General features: G+C 41.9%; 1 protein-coding gene across 4 annotated transcripts in view; it reads right to left on the bottom strand.

The window, feature by feature from the left end:
* The window catches only part of syt12 (synaptotagmin XII), a 42,390-nt gene extending 24,240 nt beyond the window's left edge, over positions 1-18,150 (bottom strand). The window contains exons 1-4 of one of the 4 annotated variants that reach the window (XM_064930605.1): positions 17,740-18,150; positions 8,176-8,248; positions 5,826-5,886; positions 5,146-5,339 (exon numbers count right to left, since the gene is read on the bottom strand). In XM_064930605.1, coding sequence (XP_064786677.1) covers positions 5,146-5,339; positions 5,826-5,871 — 240 coding nt within the window. In that variant the 5' untranslated portion in view covers positions 5,872-5,886; positions 8,176-8,248; positions 17,740-18,150. The remainder of the gene's footprint in view (positions 1-5,145; positions 5,340-5,825; positions 5,887-8,175; positions 8,249-17,739) is intronic. The other 3 variants (XM_064930604.1, XM_064930608.1, XM_064930606.1) reach the window with 3 other exon arrangements.
* Positions 18,151-23,522: the final 5,372 nt, after the last annotated feature.

Here is a 23,522-nt window from a genome sequence, read left to right as displayed (position 1 = left end):
TTTCATCAACGAGCTGCCGCCGACTGGATGTTTTTTGTTTGTCGCGCCATTCTCTGTAAACTACGGAAGTCCAGAGAGTACAAATCAAATTTTATTTGTCACATACACATGGTTAGCAGATGTTAATGCGAGTGTAGCGAAATGCTTGTGCTTCTAGTTCCGACAATGCAGTAACAAGTAATCTAACTAACAATTCCTAAACTACTGTCTTATACACAGTGTAAGGGGATAAAGAATATGTACATAAGGATATATGAATGAGTGATGGTACAGAGCAGCATAGGCAAGATACAGTAGATGGTATTGAGTACAGTATATACATATGAGATGAGTATGTAAACAAAGTGGCATAGTTAAAGTGGCTAGTGATACATGTATTACATAAGGATGCAGTCGATGATATAGAGTACAGTATATACGTATGCATATGAGATGAATAATGTAGGGTAAGTAACATTATATAAGGTAGCATTGTTTAAAGTGGCTAGTGGTATATTTACATCATTTCCCATCAATTCCCATTATTAAAGTGGCTGGAGTTGAGTCAGTGTCAGTGTGTTGGCAGCAGCCACTCAATGTTAGTGGTGGCTTTTAACAGTCTGATGGCCTTGAGATAGAAGCTGTTTTTCAGTCTCTCGGTCCCAGCTTTGATGCACCTGTACTGACCTCGCCTTCTGGATGATAGCGGGATGAACAGGCAGTGGCTCGGGTGGTTGATGTCCTTGATGATCTTTATGGCCTTCCTGTAACATCGGGTGGTGTAGGTGTCCTGGAGGGCAGGTAGTTTGCCCCCGGTGATGCGTTGTGCAGACCTCACTACCCTCTGGAGAGCCTTACGGTTGAGGGCGGAGCAGTTGCCGTACCAGGCGGTGATACAGCCCGCCAGGATGCTCTCGATTGTGCATCTGTAGAAGTTTGTGAGTGCTTTTGGTGACAAGCCAAATTTCTTCAGCCTCCTGAGGTTGAAGAGGCGCTGCTGCGCCTTCTTCACGATGCTGTCTGTGTGAGTGGACCAATTCAGTTTGTCTGTGATGTGTATGCCGAGGAACTTAAAACTTGCTACTCTCTCCACTACTGTTCAATCGATGTGGATAGGGGGTTGTTCCCTCTGCTGTTTCCTGAAGTCCACAATCATCTCCTTAGTTTTGTTGACGTTGAGTGTGAGGTTATTTTCCTGACACCACACTCCGAGGGCCCTCACCTCCTTCCCTGTAGGCCGTCTCGTCGTTGTTGGTAATCAAGCCTACCACTGTTGTGTCGTCCGCAAACTTGATGATTGAGTTGGAGGCGTGCGTGGCCACGCAGTCGTGGGTGAACAGGGAGTACAGGAGAGGGCTCAGAACGCACCCTTGTGGGGCCCCAGTGTTGAGGAACAGCGGGGAGGAGATGTTGTTACCTACCCTCACCACCTGCCCGTCAGGAAGTCCAGTACCCAGTTGCACAGGGCGGGGTCGAGACCCAGGGTCTCGAGCTTGATGACGAGCTTGGAGGGTACTATGGTGTTGAATGCCGAGCTGTAGTCGATGAACAGCATTCTCACATAGGTATTCCTCTTGTCCAGATGGGTTAGGGCAGTGTGCAGTGTGGTTGAGATTGCATCGTCTGTGGACCTATTTGAGCGGTAAGCAAATTGGAGTGGGTCTAGGGTGTCAGGTAGGGTGGAGGTGATATGGTCCTTGACTAGTCTCTCAAAGCACTTCATGATGACGGAAGTGAGTGCTACGGGGCGGTAGTCGTTTAGCTCAGTTACCTTAGCTTTCTTGGGAACAGGAACAATGGTGGCCCTCTTGAAGCATTGGGAACAGCAGACTGGTATAGGGATTGATTGAATATGTCCGTAAACACACCAGCCAGCTGGTCTGCGCATGCTCTGAGGGCGCGGCTGGGGATGCCGTCTGGGCCTGCAGCCTTGCGAGGGTTAACACGTTTAAATGTTTTACTCACCTCGGCTGCAGTGAAGGAGAGACCGCATGTTTCCGTTGCAGGCCGTGTCAGTGGCACTGTATTGTCCTCAAAGCGGGCAAAAAAGTTATTTAGTCTGCCTGGGAGCAAGACATCCTGGTCCGTGACTGGGCTGGATTTCTTCCTGTAGTCCGTGATTGACTGTAGACCCTGCCACATGCCTCTTGTGTCTGAGCCGTTGAATTGAGATTCTACTTTGTCTCTGTACTGACGCTTAGCTTGTTTGATAGCCTTACGGAGGGAATAGCTGCACTGTTTGTATTCAGTCATGTTACCAGACACCTTGCCCTGATTGAAAGCAGTGGTTAGCGCTTTCAGTTTCACGCGAATGCTGCCATCAATCCACGGTTTCTGGTTAGGGAATGTTTTAATCGTTGCTATGGGAACGACATCTTCAACGCACGTTCTAATGAACTCGCACACCGAATCAGCGTATTCGTCAATGTTGTTATCTGACGCAATACGAAACATGTCCCAGTCACGTGATGGAAGCAGTCTTGGAGTGTGGAGTCAGCTTGGTCGGACCAGCGTTGGACAGACCTCAGCGTGGGAGCTTCTTTTTTAGCTTTTGTCTGTAGGCAGGTATCAGCAAAATGGAGTCGTGGTCAGCTTTTCCGAAAGGGGGGCAGGGCAGGGCCTTATATGCGTCGCGGAAGTTAGAGTAAAAGTGATCCAAGGTTTTTCCGCCCCTGGTTGCGCAATCGATATGCTGATAAAATTTAGGGAGTCTTGTTTTCAGATTAGCCTTGTTAAAATCCCCAGCAACAATGAATGCAGCCTCCGGATAAATGGTTTCCAGTTTGCAAAGAGTTAAATAAAGTTCGTTCAGAGCCATCGATGTGTCTGCTTGGGGGGATATATACGGCTGTGATTATAATCGAAGAGAATTCTCTTGGTAGATAATGCGGTCTACATTTGATTGTGAGGAATTCTAAATCAGGTGAACAGAAGGATTTGAGTTCCTGTATGTTTCTTTCATCGCACCATGCCTCGTTAGCCATAAGGCATACACCCCCACCCCTCTTCTTACCAGAAAGGTGTTTGTTTCTGTCGGCGCGATGCGTGGAGAAACCCGTTGGCTGCACCGCTTCGGATAGCGTCTCTCCAGTGAGCCATGTTTCCGTGAAGCACAGAACATTACAGTCTCTGATGTCCCTCTGGAATGCTACCCTTGCTCGGATTTCATCAACCTTGTTGTCAAGAGACTGGACATTGGCAAGAAGAATGCTAGGAAGTGGGGCACGATGTGCCCGTCTCCGTAGTCTGACCAGAAGACCGCCTCGTTTCCCTCTTTTTCGGAGTCGTTTTTTGGGTCGCTGCATGCGATCCATTCCGTTGTCCTGTTTGTAAGGCAGAACACAGGATCCGCATCGCGAAAAACATATTCTTAGTCGTACTGATGGTGAGTTGACGCTGATCTTATATACAGTAGTTCTTCTCGACTGTATGTAATGAAACCTAAGATGACCTGGGGTACTAATGTAAGAAATAACACGTAAAAAAAAAAAACTGCATAGTTTCCTAGGAACGCGAAGCGAGGCGGCCATCTCTGTCGGCGCCGGAAGTTTCCTTGACATCTAAAAGTACTTGTTACATTTTGAATGCTTAGCGGGACAGGAAAATGTTACAATACACATGTGAATTACAAATGTAATCCCTCGATATGTCGTGATCACAACTTATTTATCTCTTGATCACGACATAACAAAAGTTGTTTTGTCGGGATCACAAGAACATTTTCTCATGGTCACAACATAAAAGTTGTTTTGAACGAGATCATGAGATAAACTCTATGAATAAGAGTGGACATATTGATGACAGATTGGCTGAGGTGGCAGCACATGTGTTTTTATCGATTGCTACACTAAATGATGGGACATTTCATGCTAACGTAATGCTTTCATCTGTGTTTGGTGCTCATTATCAGTTTATAACTTTGAATATTAGCAAGCTAAATGACCCTTACCTTGATTTAAGAGCTCTTGTGGCATCTAAGTCCTTGAAAGAAATGTACCATCCCTTAGTGTAGCAATCAATAAAAACATATACGCCGTCGTCTCAGTTGTCTTTCTTGGTACTGGAAAAACTTTGTCTAGAGACCTGCTGCTAATGCAAAGTAACTATCCATACATTTTCTTTTTGGTATTTGTTGTTATCGAGCAAAATAGTTACAAGTATTGCATGTATGACTTTTGCTCCATATTGCCAAGCTCTAGCACTTACCCCAAAAATGATTTATCACCGATGTATTTGTATTGCAAAAGATGAGTCAATGTATCACTAAGGATTTGTTTCATTTTGTGATACTGGTCCACTACCCACATGGTGGTCCTCTGTAACTCAATTGGTAGACCATGGCACATGCAGCTTAAAAATGGAGATAGCCTCAATGCGCTGCCTGTGCTGTCACAGACGCCACAATGGCACAGATACAAAGAGGGCACCTCGAAATATCTAAATTGTGTTAATTGTTTCAGTTGTAACCGTCCATTTTGGTTTGGATTACTTGTACTTATTTTTTATTTTCTAGAATCTCCAGCTAACAAATGTACATCCCAGCAAACATGTATTTTAGTCCCAAAAGTATATTAGATGTTCGGTAGTGACACTTCTTAAAAACACATGAAGACAATGCAGGCAGACAGACTACTTACCATGTGACCATGCTTGAGAGGGGTACAATCCCATCACCTGGTGATATTGGTAGGGGTGTGGTTTAAGGCACATTCATTCTACAGTCTTTTAATGTGTATGTTTCGGTAGTAACATCAAAAGGTAGGACAGCATTTTTTCTTTTTTAAGATGTTTAAAAATTAACAAAACTACCAGTATCTTTCAATGTAATAACAGAACAACTCAAGATGTTCTATTGAAATAATAGTGTTTAAAGATTAAAATATAATATTACAACATTTTGCTCGACTCCCATGGACCAATAAGAGCTCAAATGTAGCAAGTAGCCTGTTTACAACATACCCCAAATGTATGAAGTTTGTGGTTTGTGTATTGTAGTGGTGGTTCCCATACATCTAAGATTTTTTTGATTGAGTATTTATGAATATGCTGCTTACTAATGTGCTATGAAGTTCTTATGTCGGTATCCTTTGAATTAAGTTTAAACCGAGAATTCTTGGTATTTTCAACATTATCTCCCATGTTGTATCAATGGACTTAAACTCTGACCTTTTGCCGCGCTTCTGAGAAGGAGTTGCCATATTTTTCTTGTAGATAGCGGTAGTCAAAGTTTGGGAAGGGTGAGGGTGCAGGAAAGGTTCCAGACTTCCATAACTTCCAGAGGTTGACTCCTGCCACCGCCAACAACAGGAAGAACCCAGCCACGAACACCCCTACCTCCCATTCGGGGGGAGCTCGGACCACTGAGGGGAAATAACATTTGTTTGTTAGGCAAATTATGTCCACTATTTACTGTAACGTATCATCAAACAAGAAGTGCTTGATAAAACCTTTAACACTATAAATTCATAACACAATGAGAGTCATTTGATGACTCATTACCAACAAAAACAGCATTCTCATTTGCACCTAAAAACACATTTCACATCTTCGACTTGAAAGAACCATTATCAACTGTTACTGCCGTCTCTCTCTTAAGAAAAACACACTTATTATGAATGCCCAAAGAGGACAGTTTCACCTTGCCTTTTCAAAGCGGCAAGCAGGCAAATTATGGAATATCTTGGTCTTTTTAACGTGTCAAAGCCTTGTTTAAGTGTTCTTATGAAGGGTTGGCTTAAGGACACACACAAACAGACTGAATCGGTGGCTCTGCTGTGTGTGACCAAGCAGCATGAAACATCAGAATGGATGGGGCATCGTGGGGCCACGCACACACACAGACTCACCGCTGATATGGTAGTCCGATATATCCTTGCCCTGTGCTGAGGACATTGTACAGCCACCAGCCTAAAAACAAAAGAACACTAGTTTGTTCTTTGTTGAATGCACCAGTCTATAATGCATTATGAATGCATTATAAGGGCTTCTGTTACATACATATTGCACTATACGCATAAGCATAAACATTACAAGAGTAATCCTAGGGAAAGTATAAGCAATCATAAGTGCTCCTTATATCATCCTTTATAAGTGCATATAAAGGCTAGAAGTGATTTTGTAACGGATTACATAAAGACGCTTCATCACTCAAAGTGCATTATAAGACTTGCTATGAACATTCATAACAGTTCACAGCTTATGTCATCCTTTATAAATGCACAAATACCATAATTACATTCATAAGTCATTATTGGTGATTTGTCATATATAATACAATAGTTTATTAATACTTTAAAAACATTAATAAATATTTGTGTCTCCTTGTGCCAGCATATAAATAAAGAAAATCCTTATGTATGCCTTCATAATACAGTAAAACATAGGTTCATAGTAGAAGTAACAGCGAAAGAGTGCTCTATTGATTACAGTGTATTGAACTGGTTATTGTCCAGAAGCCTGTATTACAATGTTGAGCATGACATCAGCTTAATCTTGCCACAAGCACTCATAACAACCAATTTACTGATCATGACACATGCAGATGCTGTGTTTGGTTAGCATGCATATATACAGTGCCTTGCAAAAGTATTCGGCCCCCTTGAACTTTGCAACCTTTTGCCACATTTCAGGCTTCAAACATAAATATATAAAACTGTATTTTTTTGTGAAGAATCAACAACAACACAATCATGAAGTGGAACGACATTTATTGGATATTTCAAACTTTTTTAACAAATCAAAAACTGAAAAATTGGGCGTGCAAAATTATTCAGCCCCCTTAAGTTAATACTTTGTAGCGCCACCTTTTGCTGCGATTACAGCTGTAAGTCGCGTGGGGTATGTCTCTATCAGTTTTGCACATCGAGAGACTGAACATTTTTCTCATTCCTCCTTGCAAAACAGCTCGAGCTCAGTGAGGTTGGGTGGAGAGCATTTGTGAACAGCAGTTTTCAGTTCTTTCCACAGATTCTCGATTGGATTCAGGTCTGGACTTTGACTTGGCCATTCTAACACCTGGATATGTTTATTTTTGAACCATTCCATTGTAGATTTTGCTTTATGTTTTGGATCATTGTCTTGTTGGAAGACAAATCTCCGTCCCAGTGTCAGGTCTTTTGCAGACTCCATCAGGATTTTCTTCCAGAATCGTCCTGTATTTGGCTCCATCCATCTTCCCATCAATTTTAACCATCTTCCCTGTCCCTGCTGAAGAAAAGCAGGCCCAAACCAGGATGGTGCCACCACCATATTTGACAGTGGGGATGGTGTGTTCATGGTGATGAGCTGTGTTGCTTTTACGCCAAACAAAACATTTTGCATTGTTGCCAAAAAGTTCAATTTTGGTTTCATCTGACCAGAGCACCTTCTTCCACATGTTTGGTGTGTCTCCCAGGTGGCTTGTGGCAAACTTTAAACAACACTTTTTATGGATATCTTTAAGAAATGGCTTTCTTCTTGCCACTCTTCCATAAAGGCCAGATTTGTGCAATACACAACTGATTGTTGTCCTATGGACAGAGTCTCCCACCTCAGCTGTAGATCTCTGCAGTTCATCCAGAGTGATCATGGGCCTCTTGGCTGCATCTCTGATCAGTCTTCTCCTTGTATGAGCTGAAAGTTTAGAGGGACGGCCAGGTCTTGGTAGATTTGGAGTGGTCTGATACTCCTTCCATTTCAATATTATCGCTTGCACAGTGCTCCTTGAGTTGTTTAAAGCTTGGGAAATCTTTTTGTATCCAAATCCGGCTTTAAACTTCTCCTTGTTCTTCATGATGCTCTCTGCGCTTTTAACGGACCTCTGAGACTATCACAGTGCAGGTGCATTTATACGGAGACTTGATTACACACAGGTGGATTGTATTTATCATCATTAGTCATTTAGGTCAACATTGGATCATTCAGAGATCCTCACTGAACTTCTGGAGAGAGTTTGCTGCACTGAAAGTAAAGGGGCTGAATAATTTTGCACGCCCAATTTTTCAGTTTTTGATTTGTTAAAAAAGTTTGAAATATCCAATAAATGTCGTTCCACTTCATGATTGTGTCCCACTTGTTGTTGATTCTTCACAAAATAATACAGTTTTATATCTTTATGTTTGAAGCCTGAAATGTGGCAAAAGGTCGCACAGTTCAAGGGGGCCGAATACTTTCGCAAGGCACTGTATGTTGTCATAAATAATGTAATTTGGCACTCACTTGGTGAAGGAAACAGGACTGCAAAAATAATGTCTGTCACTAGCAAACACAGTCATGGGTGGTACTGGTACCTCTAAAATTCACACAAAAGAAACCCTCTAAAATAATATGCCAATAAGGCTTTACACCCTACCATGTTAAAACAACACTCAAAAACAAGTTATCGTAACACCACGTTTTAATTCCCAAACACTGAGAAAATGTAACAGCATCAGCTCTAATAAAGTGTTCAATTATGTCATAATTTGCACCCATGGTGTTACGGACCCAACACTCTTGGGGTTTTAGTTTATCAACACTTTGAAAACTGTTCGTTTAACATAGGTTTCTCCAACCCTGGTCCTGGAGAGCTACCCTCCTGTAGGTTTTTACGCCAACCCCAGTTGTAACTAACCTGATTCAGCTTATCAGCTAGCTAATTTTTAGAGTCAGGTGTGCTCTCCAGGAACAGGGTTGGAGAGCCCTGGTTTAACACTATTTAAGATGGGCACATCATTTCTAAGAAAGTGTTCAATTTAACACGGTGGGTGTTAAAATTCAGATCGCAAATTTGCTGTGCAGTTAACAGCAAAAATGGCAGCCTCAGTATGAGTCATTCACCCTCCCACCCTCCCTCCCCCCTCTTTGGAAGCTCCCTGCAACTCCGTCTAGACTGAGGCTTAAACTTACGGTTTCCCAGTCAAAACTGTTCACACATATATTATGACGGAATCTTTAGAAGTTTTTGTTAGTTTTGGTCTTTAGCAGGTTTTTGGGGGGCTGTTCATGCACACATTTTTTTTTTCTTTTAGCAAGTTGAAGTTCGGTAGCTGAAATCTACACCCCCTTTAGCGGTGGTTGGTCAACAGTACTACTCCTAGTAGGAGTAGGAACATTAAGTGTGTGTTGTTGTTCAACGGAAGACGACTAGTTTTCATGCACATTTTTTCACTTGGGAAATACTGCAGCAAACATCTGCACCAAAAATGTCAAAATGTATTACAGATGTATTGATTAATCGCTATTATTTTGAGGAAGTGTATACTGGCTATGTTGTTGTCTCGAGAGGGACAAATAGTAATATTTCTTGTTTTTCAAGCAAATGTCTTCTAAGGGAGTATGTGAGCACAGGCGTTCGCTTCCCCTAGCCAAGTTCTGCTAAAAGCAAACCCAACTTATGTATGCGGACGCCTTTAGAGTAACCAGGAACATTACACTAATGACATAGAAGGGGGGGATGAGGAGGTCGGGGAGAAATCACTCAATTCTGCTGAGTGATTTGTAAATGCAGGGCAGCCCGAGTAAATAATTAAATTGGCTGGCGCAGTGCAGGCGAATGACAGCTGCTGAAATGTCATTAGTAGGGTCCTACTGTAGCACAGAGAGTGGGCGAGGGGGCTCTGCTAAACTTGCCTCTGGCGGCTGTGAAGACTACAGCCTGTCTCTCTCATCTATAGTCTGACTTCTCCTTATCCCTCCCTCCCTTCATAAAGGTGAATGGTTTCTGCAAAGGTAGCCTGGGTTTGCTTAAGCACAAACTGATCTGGACTAGGCTTAATCAGGTTAGTTCAGGCTAGTGGAAGCTTCCTTTCACAAGGGAGAGGGAGGACAGAGGGGGGGGGGGAATAATGATACAGATAGAGGGACTGAGAAAGTGAGCATCAGAAAGCAAGAGACAAAAAGCTGTGTGGGCTAAAAACCTCTATTCTCCTTAGTGAACCCTTCTGAGTGAGACAGAGAGACAAGGAAGACAAGATCTCCACACATTGTCATTTGGTGCTGTGTATTGGTAGGCATATATTGAATTTCAATTGCCAGGGTCAAGCCCAATGAAAAATGGATTGGAATAATAACTATTGATTCCAGTGATTGACACCCAACATGATAGTGATTAAGTACTGCAGTCTGGGCTTTTCTCCAAACCAAGAGGTATCAGGGCTTTGTTGTAGAGGGCATTTTGCTAAAGTAATTACCAAAGAGAATTTAAATAAAGAGGCATAGAAAACTGCTTCTCCAATAGAAATCCCCGGTCATGCATGTCATAGCAACGTTAGCTAGCATAGTTCATGAACAGAAACACATAATTGGGTCTAACTGTCGGGTCGAACTCTGCATGTGCAGGCCGTCAAATCAAAGGCACTCCTTCGATATTAAGTTATTTTTGACGAAAATTCAAACGAGTTAAGTTTGTCACTTTCACAAGGCAGTAGTAATGAGATTTTCAGCAACTAAATAGATTGGCTTGTATCTAGGTTTTGCCTTTAGATTTAGAAAACAAATGTCACTTCTCCCATTGACTGCCAAACCCCAAACTCTAGTCTGGTCTGTTGAGTCTGCTTTGCGATGCCTTCCCGAAAGTATCGCGATGTTTGGCCCCTAGGTTTGAAAACCTTGTAGCATTACAGTCTTTGTTCTGGAAATAATTAGCATATTAGCACATTTCAGTTGTAGTGTCAAATTTGCATACTAAAGTACTTGGCCCATCTAATCTGAATTTGCTCAATCCTCTACTTCTCATGGGTACTTCACAACTAAAATTGACTAATAGTGTAGTTGGAAAAACCATCATGTGCTATGATGAAACTGGCTCTCATGAGGACCGCCACAGGATTGGAAGACGCAGAGTTATCTCTGCTGCAGAGGATAAGTTCATTAGAGTTACCAGCCTCAGAAATAGCACAAATAAATACTTCAGAGTTCAAGTAACAGACACATCTCAGCATCAACTGTTCAGAGGAGACTGAGTGAATCAGGCCTTCATGGTTGAATTGCTGCAAGGAAACCACTACTAAAGGACACCAATAATAAGAAGAGACTTGCTTGTGCCAAGCAATGGGCATTAATCCGGTGGAAAACTGTCCTTTGGTCTGATGAGTCCAGATTTTAGATTTTTAGTTCCAACCGCTGTCTTCTGAGACAGGTGAATGGATGATCTCTGCATGTGTGGTTCCCAGCATGAAGCATGGAGGAGGTGTGATGGTGCAGGGGTGCTTTGTTGGTGACACTGTTAGTGATTTATTAAGAATTCAGGGGACACTTAAACAGCATGGCATCCACAGCATTCTGCAGCGATTCACCATCCAATCTGGTTTGCGCTCTGGACCATCATTTGATGACCAAACATACCTCCAAGCTGTGTAAGGGCTATTTGACCAAGAAGGAGAGTGATGAAGTGCTGCATCAGATGACTTGGCTTCCACAATCACCTGACCTCAACCCAATTGAGATGGTTTGGGATGAATTGGACCGCAGAGGGAAGGAAAAGCAGCTAACAAGTGCTCAGCATATGTGGGAACTCCTTCAAGACTGCTGGAAAAGCATTCCAGGTGAAGCTGGTTGAGAGAATGCCAAGTGTGTGCAAAGCTGTCATCAGGACAAAAGGTGGCTACTTTAAAGAATATAAAATACATTTTGATTTGTTTAACACTTTTTTGGTTACTACATGATTCCATATGTGTTATTTCATAGTGTTGATGTCTTCACTATTATTCTAAAATGTAGAAAATAGTAAAAAAAATAAAGAAAAATCCTTGAATGAGTAGGTGTGTCCAAACTCTTGACTGGTACTCTTCATATCGTGGGCATAATAATGACATAAGAGGTCATAAACATTAATGACAAACTATGTCTAACCTAACACGGTAGTTGGTTCGTGCCTAGCTTCTCTGTTCAATTCCACTGACATCCGCTGTCATGACTGTTTATAACATCTTTTATCAGGATTACAGCATATGGCTGCCTCAGACGAGAGGCCATGTCAGTAGCAGATCGACCCGATCCAGTCACAAACTAAACAATCCCCTACTCAGACTGACAGATATTACAACAGCCCTATGCCTTACTTTAAGAGACTGCTTAAAGCTGTAATCCTTAATGGTGAAACTGCCATATCTGTTACTGACATTGTTTCCCTCTGACATCATTGCACGTGCCACAGAACACCAGAATATGTACTGCATATTTTTCACCTGTGCTTCTTCAACAAAACATAAACAACGGCCGTGGGACGGACAGTGGCGTTGTTTCCGCTAATGCAGTTTCCATTGTTAACACTGCTTGACTGTTATATTGTATACTACATCTCAAATACCATTAACTTCAATCTTTTTTGTTTTACTTACTTACATAGGCCTATGTATGCTGCAATTCAGTTTTTGCTGTAAAAGTGTACAATTTAAATAATGTATAACTATAAATTTGTAACTTGATATTTCAAGTAGTATTATTTTACGTTAGATTATCAATCCATAGCTGATACAATATCAAGCTGGTGAAAAATTAAACTAAATTAAGCAGATGGTGCTAAGCAGAAATATGGCGAAAACTCTGGACAGATTATTCTGAATGATTCAATGACTCTACTTCTTTTGCTTCTGTCGATGAAAAGGATAACCTTTCGACTCAGAGACAGAAAGCAAGCTTGTTGTGGCAACACCCTCCCTGTGGAGTTGTGTGACACTGCAGCCTCCACAGTGCCTACAGAGAACAAGAGCACAGCCGGTGTGTGTGTGTGTGTGAGAGAGAGAGAGATACTCTGCGTGTGTGAGAGAGAGATACTCTGCATGTGTGTGTGTGAGAGAGAGATACTCTGCTTGTGTGTGTGAGAGAGAGATACTCTGCGTGTGTGTGTGAGAGAGAGATACTCTGCGTGTGTGTGTGAGAGAGAGATACTCTGCGTGTGTGTGTGAGAGAGAGATACTCTGCGTGTGTGTGTGAGAGAGAGAGAGAGCGAGACTGCGTGTGTGTGAGAGAGAGAGCAAGACTCTGCGTGTGCGTGTGTGTGTGTGTGTGTGTGTGTGTGTGTGTGTGTGTGTGTGTGTGTGTGTGTGAGATAGACTGTGTGTGTGAGAGAGACTGTGTGTGTATCCTGTTAGCACTTCTGCTGTGTTGGATCTCATAAAGAGCTTCATGATTTTCTCCTCTGTGTATTTGCAGGGGAGACCACACAGCGCATGGGCAAACACACACAGTACACACTAGTCAGTCAGCCCTTCTGTTAACTGGAGAGCCCTGGCACTATCAAAGACAATCTGCTGTCAACAACAAAAACTGCAGAGTGTGTGTGTACTAAATGTGTGCTTATCTGTACAAATGTAAAAGAACAGGACCTGGTGTGCTACCCCTACTGAAGAAAATGTGAAAATGTGTACTAATTCCCTAAAACACCATTGATCAAATATAATGGATGCAGTGCTGCGAGAGAGAGAGAGAGACAGAGAGAGAGAGAGAGACCGAGAGAAGGGTGGGGATCAAGAAAGAGAGAACGATCACAGCAAGTGTGCTTTTGTCAGCTTCTCTCTCTCTTCTTTCTTGCCAGATGGGGAGAAGGGGAGAGGGAGATCAAGAAAGAGAGAACGATCACAGCAAGTGTGCTTTCATTAGCTTCTCTCTCTCTCTTCTTTCTCGCCGGCTTCAGTACAACTAATAAATCAACTTTGCTTTTAATCTCGCGCAATGAGTCATAATAAAAATTAACTGCATCGCTGCCACAGTGCCTGGGAATAGGGAATAAACTATCCTGGTGTGGCGGTAATTCCGGCTTGCCTCTGCCGCGCCACATTCTCTTCAGTTGCCAGATATAGGCTGGGTTTCTGTACAGCACTTTGAGATATCAGGTGATGTAAGAAGGGCTTTATAAATACATTTGATTTTGATATAGTTTCCTTCCCCGGCACATTTGACAGCTTTTCCCCTGTGCTTTTAACTAAAAGCTAGCTGGCGCAGGGCTTCAGAAACGTCAGAGGATAGGAGAATCTTGAAACTGTGGCCTCCCCCTCACAGTGAATCACCAGCTCAATCAATCAAGGTGAAAACACAACTCCCCTTCTTCTGCTGACACTTGCATCCCTTGAGACTTAGCAGGGAACACTATGGAAATGCAATCTATTATTACCGTTGGGGAACACTTTAGTTATTGCTTAAGCCCCAAACTGAAGCCAATAAGGACTGCCTATAGTCCACATAGGTGCTATAGCTGCATTAACATCTATAACTACAGTGCCTTCAGAAAGTATTCATACCCCTTGACTTATTCCACATTTTGTTGTTACAGGCTGAATAAAACATGTATTATTCTACACACAATACCCCATAATGACAAAGTGAAAATGTGTTTTCCAAATGTATTGAAAATTAAATACCGAAATATCTAATTTACATACACTACCGTTCAAAAGTTTGGGGTCACTTAGAAATGTACTTGTTTTTGAAAGAAAAGCACACTTTTTGTTCATTAAAATAACATCATATTGATAAGAAAGACAGAGTAGACATTGTTAATGCTGTAAATGACTATTGTAGCTGGAAATGGCTGTTTTTTTATGGAATATCTACGTAGGAGTACAGAGGCCCATTATCAGCAACCATCACTCCTGTGTTCCAATGGCACGTTGTGTTAGCTAATCCAAGTTTATCATTTTAAACAGGCTAATTGATAATTAGAAAACATTTTTGCAATTATGTTAGAACAGCTGAAAACTGTTGTTCTGATTAAAGAAGCAATACAACTGGCCATCTTTAGACTAGTTGAGTATCTGGAGCATCAGCATTTGTGGGTTCGATTACAGGCTCAAAATGGACAGAAACAAAGACCTTTCTTCTGAAACTCATCAATCTATTCTTGTTCTGAGAAATTAAGGCTATTCGATGTAAGAAATTGCCAAGAGACTGAAGATCTCGTACAACGCTGTGTAATACTCCCTTCACAGAACAGTGCAAACTGGCCCTAACCAGAATAGAAAGAAGTGGGAGGCCCTGGTGCACATCTGAGCAAGAGGACAAGTACATTAGTGTGTCTAGTTTGAGAAACAGACGCCTCACAAGCCCTCAACTGGCAGCTTCATTAAATAGTACCTGCAAAACACCAGTCTCAACGTCAACAGTGAAGAGGCGACTCCGGGATGCTGACCTTCTATGCAGAGTTGCCAAGAAAAAGCCGTGTCTCAGACTGGCCAATAAAAAGAAAAGATGGGCAAAAGAACACAGGCACCGGACAGAGGCAGCTGTGGATCTTTCGGGGTAAGTCTCTAAGAGCTTTGCACACCTGGGTTGTACAATTTTTGCACATTAATCTATTTTATTTTAGCTCTGTTAAGTTGGTTGTTGATCATTTTAAAGTCTTGCCGCCGATTTAAGTCAAAACTGTAACTAGGCAACTCAGGAACATTCAATGTCGTCTTGGTAAATAACTCCAGTATATATTTGGACTTGTGTTTAAGGTTATTAACCTGCTGAAAGGTGAATTCGTCTCCAAGTGTCCGTTGGAAAGCAGACAACCAGATTTTCTTCTAGGATTTTGCCCGTGTTTAGCTCTATTCCAATCATACCCATAACATGCTGCAGCCACCACTATACTTGAAAATATGAAGAGTGGTACTCAGTGATGTGTTGTATTGGATTTGCCCCAAACATAACGCTTTGTATTCAGGACATGAAGTTAATTTAATTGCCATTGTTTGCAGTTTTACTTTATTATTTTTTATTGTATTTTTTATTTTACCCCTTTTTCTCCCCAATTTCGTGGTATCCAATTGTTAGTAGCTACTATCTTGTCTCATCGCTACAACTCCCGTACGGGCTCGGGAGAGATGAAGGTTGAAAGTCATATGTCCTCCGATACACAACCCAACCAAGCCGCACTGCTTCTTAACACAGCGCGCATCCAACCCAGCCGCACCAATGTGTCGGAGGAAACACTGTGCACCTGGCAACCTTGGTAGTGTCTTAACGCAAACAGGATGTTTTGGAATATTTTTTATTCTGCAGAGGATTCCTTCTTTTTTACTAGCTACTCTGTCCAGCTCCAGCCCAGGAACAGAGAGCTTGGAACAGATCATCATGGGAGCGTGTGGGTGTTAAATCAATGGTCGAGCAGACAGGAGTAGCAGGCCTATTCCTTGAGGCCCCAACAAACAATTCTGTAAAGGTCTCATACCAGAGCAGAGGCAAGGACAGGTTGTGACAATGTTAAAGTATATATTTTTTTCAAGTAATTTTGATAAGCAGTTCCGAAGCCATTGTTTGAGCAGATTGGAGTTTATTATATTTTGTTCAATCTTGTGCTGAAGAGCCCACGCACAGTCAATTTCTATAGGTTGTTATGGAGTGGGTTGTTGGGTACAATATATGATTCAAGTCTATTTTCTATCAACAAACAATCCCAACTTTTCAGCATGGTAGCATGGGATCATGCTCTGACCGAGAGTGTGGTTCTGAAAGAACAGCTTCCGTTGTGTCACTCGATTACTTTTCACAAACAGCCCCAAGGTTTGCCAAAGTATGTCGTCTGGTCTTTGGCATCCCGGCGCAAATAGCGTAACCGGCAATACACGCCTAACCACCCGCGACCAGCGAGTGCATGAAACACCCTTCATTCTTCCTTAACTAGCTTTAATGGTGTGCCTCCAGAAGAAAGAAAAACACTGGGAAAATATGTGTAGTCTTAATGAAACAATTTCCACCACCACAAATTGCCCTGCGGAGCATGTACCTCGAGATCCCCGGAATTGTTAGATACTACTGTGAATTGTTAGATACTACTGCACTGTCGGAGCTAGGAACACAAGCATTTCGTCACAGCTGCAATAACATCTGCTAAACATGTGTATGTGACCAATAACATTGGTTTTGATTTGCTAGGGTGGCTAATACATTGTGTACAGCATTCAGCCAATCAGGTTGCACCAGTCTGTTGTTTACCCCTGCTGCTGTACACAACGCATTAGCCACCCTACCATAGTGGTGAGAACATTTGTTTAAGTATGACTATTTTTTTTTAAGAATTTGGGCGGCCCCCCATTTAATCGCGTTAATTAAGGAGGAAGACGAAGCCTTTGAAGCCTGATAGGAGGATGTTTTACGTACAAACTGGTTGCAGGTAGAGGAAATAAACATTGTCAGGAAGAAGTACGCCCTCTAGGGGTTTTGGCACTAACATAAGCTTTAATGTGAATGTTCGTTTGTGGCCTCAACACTTAATATATCTTGTCCCTTACGAAAACATATTGCAATCCGAGTGCAGTATAACTACAACTGCAATTGGAGTGCAGTACACTAAAAGTTATTTTGCAATTACTGAGACCAAATTACCACAGTCGACAGCAGTTACTGGACTTTTAATGCAGTTTCAAAACGGCAGTCTTCTTTTGTAAGGATTAGTAGCCTATGTGGGCTATAGCATTTACAATATGCTGCTAGTGACCAGTCCAATTATGCCGTTTCCCACTCTACGCCATTATAATACTTATTCATAATGCTACTCTATGTACATTGCATGGACCAGCTTCATGGAGAAGCTGTCACTGTCTGCGATGCAAATCAATGTTTCAAGGCGATTGTTGCTTAGAGAATGGAATTACATTTGATCTACTCATAAAGTCTTAATGCTATGCAATTAATATAATTGTTCTTCTTATTGACAATAACAACTCAATCCACGCAGAACTAGAGGTTAGACAAAATGAGACAAAAAAAAGTGTCTCCATACACTCGGCATATGGCGCTTCATAGAACAAGGGTTTGCATATTCGAGCACACAAACATGAAATAAAGTAGATTCATTTTATGGAAGACTAGCGTTGGTCTTACCTTGGAGTTTTATTTTGGTGCAAGGGGGAAGGGGGGTACAACTCCACCGCTCTCCCTTCAGTTTACTCGCCGCTCTCCATCGCAACGCACAGGTGCCTGTCTTTCCGGGGGAAAACGTGATGGAGATTCACCGCTGTTCAGCGCATCCACTCGACTAATTGTATTGAAATCATTCAACGAGGGGCCCTTCCCACTCGAGATGCATGCGATGCGAGGTCCTGAGGAGACAGTCGCTATAGAAGCATTTCTATGAGAACGTTCACCCCTCGACTGCAGAGGTAGCCTAGTCACACCCCTGCAATGCAACTTCCAGCACTTGACCAGAATACACCGGAGCGCTCAATACAAAGGATATAGATACCGCGTTATTTTCTTATGCAACGGACATCATTTCAGAAGCTCACGATACCATACACATGTATACACTGAGTGTACAAAACATTAAGAACACCTGCTCTTTCCATGACATAGACTGACCAGGTGAATCCAGGTGAAAACTATGATCCCTTATTGATGTCACTTGTTAAATCCACTTCAATCAGTGTAGATAAAGGGGAGGAGACAGGTTAAAGAAGGAATTTTTAGCCTTGAGATATGTATTGTGTATGTGTGCCATTCAGAGGGTGAATGGGCATGACAGAAGATTTAAGTGCCTTTGAATGGGTATGTGCCAGGCACGGGTTTGTGTCAAAAACTGCAACACTGCTAGGTTTTTCACGCTCAGAAGTTTATGTGTGTATCAAGAATGTTCCACCACCCAAACGGTGTCCAGCCAACTTGACACAACTGTGGGAAGCATTGGAGTCAACATGGGCCAGCATCCCCATTGAACGCTTTCAACATATTGTAGAGTCCATGCCCGACAAATTCAGGCTGTTCTGACAGCAAAAGGAGTGGGTGCAACTAGGATGGCACGCAATTGGCACAACGTTGTCCGGGTTAGGGTTTGGCCGTCATTGTAAATAAGATTTTGTTCTTAACTGACTTACCTAGTCAAATAAAGGATACATTTAAAAAACTCAATATCAGAAGGTGCTCCTAATGTTTGGTGTACTCAGTCAGTGTATATCTCATCATCTAACTGCAGTATTTCCCAACTCCAGTCCTCGAGTACCCCGACAGCACATATCTTTGTTGTGGCCCCGGAAAAACACACATGATTCTACGGGTCAACTAATCATCAAGCCATTGGCAAGTTGAATCAGATGTTTTTCTACAACAACAATGTATGGGGGTACTCGAGGACCAGAGTTGGGAAACACTTCTCTATTGTAATAGCCTATTCCAACACACTATTGGGCGATTCTATTAATGTATGCTGTTGGGGGTACTCGAGGACCAGAGTTGGGAAACACTTCTCTATTGGACCAGAGTTGGGAAACACTTCTCTATTGTAATAGCCTATTCCAACACACTATTGGGCGATTCTATTAATGTATGCCTATTCCAACACACTATTGGGTTGCTGGGGTACTCGAGGACCAGAGTTGGGAAACACTTCTCTATTGTAATAGCCTATTCCAACACACTATTGGGCGATTCTATTAATGTATGCTGTTGGGGGTACTCGAGGACCAGAGTTGGGAAACACTTCTCTATTGTAATAGCCTATTCCAACACACTATTGGGCGATTCTATTAATGTATGCTGTTGGGGGTACTCGAGGACCAGAGTTGGGAAACACTTCTCTATTGTAATAGCCTATTCCAACACACTATTGGGCGATTCTATTAATGTATGCTGTTGGGGGTACTCGAGGACCAGAGTTGGGAAACACTTCTCTATTGTAATAGCCTATTCCAACACACTATTCGATTCAACATGCACTATTGGGAAGGACAGAGTTGGGAAACACTTCTCTATTGTTCTATTAATGTATGCTGTTGGGGGTACTCGAGGACCAGAGTTGGGAAACACTTCTCTATTGTAATAGCCTATTCCAAACACACACTATTAATGTATGCTGTTGGGGGTACTGAGGACCAGAGTTGGGAAACACTTCTCTATGCGATTCTATTAATGTATGCTGGGGGTACTCGAGGACCAGAGTTGGGAAACACTTCTCTATTGTAATAGCCTATTCCAACACACTATTGGGCGATTCTATTAATGTATGCTGTTGGGAAACACTTCTCTATTGTAATAGTACTCGAGGACCAGAGTTGGGAAACACTTCTCTATTGTAATAGCCTATTCCAACACACTATTGGGACCAGAGTTGGGAAACATTCTATTAATGTATGCTGTTGGGGGTACTCGAGGACCAGAGTTGGGAAACACTTCTCTATTGTAATAGCCTATTCCAACACACTATTGGGCGATTCTATTAATGTATGCTGTTGGGGGTACTCGAGGACCAGAGTTGGGAAACACTTCTCTATTGTAATAGCCTATTCCAACACACTATTGAAACACTTCTCTATTGTAATAGCCTATTCCAACACACTATTCTATTAATGTATGCTGTTGGGGGTACTCGAGGACCAGAGTTGGGAAACACTTCTCTATTGTAATAGCCTATTCCAACACACTATTGTTAGCCTATTCCAACACACTATTGGGCGATTCTATTAATGTATGCTGTTTGAGGACCAGAGTTGGGAAACACTTCTCTATTGTAATAGCCTATTCCAACACACTATTGGGCAATTCTATTAATGTATGCGTTTGTGGTTGGGTGGTAGAGAGAGAGACTGGTGATTTAATTAACCCAATTGATTTAATGAAATACATTGTTTCTAATGACAAGTATAGCACAATGTATGTAAAGGCTACTTTCATCTAAGACTCTCATACTGCTTTGCCACAATGCACCTGTGTAGGCTACTTCATGCCAACAAACCACATAAAACTAATTGAATAAGGAAAGAGAGATGGAATTGTCAGAAAGGGCTGAAAATCACAGCCGAGTATGCCCACATACATTTTCAAATTATGACATTGATTGCACAGTAGCACAGTACCTTTCACCTGTCAATCATGAATAAGATAATGTATAGCCTGTGATCTCTACATTGACCATTGCAGCCTATACTCATGTCCCGAACAATCATCAAATGGTGTCCAGTTTAGTTATTCTATAGTATACCTGTAGGCTGTTAGATAAGCAAATGAGAATTTGCCACTCAAGGCTACAGCAGTAAGATGATTTTATCTAGTATGTGAGAAAACATGCAACTTGTAAAATGTCCATGTAGCATATTAAAAATCCAAGTTGGCTGGACTTGAAATTAGAAAATTGTTGAGATGACATGGCATATTCCACCAACCCCAATTACTTTTGCTTGGTGTGAGTTGAATTTGAAAAAACAATGTTGAGTGAACTTAAATAATGAAGTTTGCCTTTGCAACACAAATAGCTGAGTACATCACAAAAGAGAATTTGATTTGCTGAGATTCGCAATGTGAAATACTGTCAAGGCTTAAATACATGTCTCATTAACAAATTACCCAGTGTGCCAGTTGTCAATTTGAGACAATTTATGTGCCAGGGACCAGTTAACAACTGAAATGTATTTCAGAGGCCAAAATAAGATGCATTAAACCAGATATGGCAAAAAAGTTAGTGGATTTGTTGTAACCATTGAGATTGTTTTACTTGTTTATCTGGTCTGTGGCTGGTCAGATTTGAAATATGCTACTGTCTGGTACATTAATTGGATCATGACTGAACCTGGAAAGGAGTCAAAGGGTACAACATTAACATACTTGTCTAAAAACACACACATACATATATGTTTATACACGCACACACACACGCACACGCACACACACACACACAAACACACACAAAAAAATATATATACACATAAATATAAATATATACGCACACACACATATATATACATATATACACATACATAAATATATATATATATACACACACACATATACAGTGGGGCAAAAAATTATTTAGTCAGCCACCAATTGTGCAAGTTCTCCCACTTAAAAAGATGAGAGGCCTGTAATTTTCATCATAGGTACACTTCAACTATGACAGACAAAATGAGAAAAGAATCCAGAAAATCACATTGTAGGATTTTTAATGAATTTATTTGCAAATTATGGTGGAAAATAAGTATTTGGTCACCTACAAACAAGCTCTCACAGACCTGTAACTTCTTCTTTAAGAGGCTCCTCTGTCCTCCACTCGTTACCTGTATTAATGGCACCTGTTTGAACTTGTTATCAGTATAAAAGACACCTGTCCACAACCTCAAACAGTCACACTCCAAACTCCACTATGGCCAAGACCAAAGAGCTGTCAAAGGACACCAGAAACAAAATTGTAGACCTGCACCAGGCTGGGATGACTGGATCTGCAATAGGTAAGCAACTTGATTTGAAGAAATCAACTGTGGGAGCAATTATCAGGAGATGGAAGTCATACAAGACCACTGATAATCTCCCTCGATCTGGGGCTCCACGCAAGATCTCACCCCGTTGGGTCAAAATGATCACAAGGAACGGTGAGCAAAAATCCCAGAACCACACGGGGGGACCTAGTGAATGACCTGCAGAGAGCTGGGACCAAAGTAACAAAGCCTACCATCAGTAACAAACTACGCCGCCAGGGACTCAAATCCCGCAGTGCCAGACGTGTCCCCCTGCTTAAGCCAGTACATGTCCAGGCCCGTCTGAAGTGTGCTAGAGAGCATTTGGATGATCCAGAAGAAGATTGGGAGAATGTCATATGGTCAGATGAAACCAAAATATAACTTTTTGGTAAAAACTCAACTCATCGTGTTTGGAGGACAAAGAATGCTGAGTTGCATCCAAAGAACACCATACCTACTGTGAAGCATGGGGGTGGAAACATCATGCTTTGGGGCTGTTTTTCTGCAAAGGGACCAGGACGACTGATCCATCTAAAGGAAAGAATGAATGGGGCGATGTATCGTGAGATTTTTAGTGAAAACCTCCTTCCATCAGCAAGGGCATTGAAGATGAAACGTGGCTGGGTCTTTCAGCATGACAATGATCCCAAACACACCGCCCGGGAAACGAAGGAGTGGCTTCGTAAGAAGCATTTCAAGGTCCCGGAGTGGCCTAGCCAGTCTCCAGATCTCAACCCCATAGAAAATCTTTGGAGTGAGTTGAAAGTCCGTGTTGCCCAGCAACAGCCCCAAAACATCACTGCTCTGGAGGAGATCTGCCTGGAGGAATGGGACAAAATACCAGCAACAGTGTGTGAAAACACATATATACATATACATATATACACACATATATATACACATAAATATACATATATACACACACGCACATATATACACACACACACACATATATATATATACACATATACACACACAGTTGAAGTCAGAAGTTTACATATATCTTAGCCAAATACATTTCAACTCAGTTTCACAATTCCTGACATTTAGTCCTAGTAAAAAAAATCCTGTCTTAGTTAGAATCACCAGTTTATATAAAGAATGTGAAATGTCAGAATAATAGTTAAGAGATTGATTAATTTCAGCTTTAATATCTATCTTCACATTCCCAGTGGGTCAGAGGTTTACGCACACTCAGTTAGTATTTGGTAGCATTGCCTTTAAATTGTTAAACTTGGGTCAAACATTTCAGGGAGCCTTCCACAAGCTTCCCACAATAAGTTGGGTGAATTTTGGCCCATTCCTCATGACAGAGCTGGTGTAACTGAGTCAGGTTTGTAGCCCTCCTTGCACCCACAGGCTTTTTCAGTTCTGCCCACAAATTGTCTATAGGATTGAGGTCAGGGCTTTGTGATTTTGTTGTCCTTAAGCCATTTTGCCACAACT

Source organism: Oncorhynchus masou, chromosome 22, assembly GCF_036934945.1.
Source record: "Oncorhynchus masou masou isolate Uvic2021 chromosome 22, UVic_Omas_1.1, whole genome shotgun sequence".
Taxonomy (NCBI): Eukaryota; Metazoa; Chordata; class Actinopteri; order Salmoniformes; family Salmonidae; genus Oncorhynchus; species Oncorhynchus masou.
This window is presented reverse-complemented; position numbering and strand designations above follow the sequence as displayed.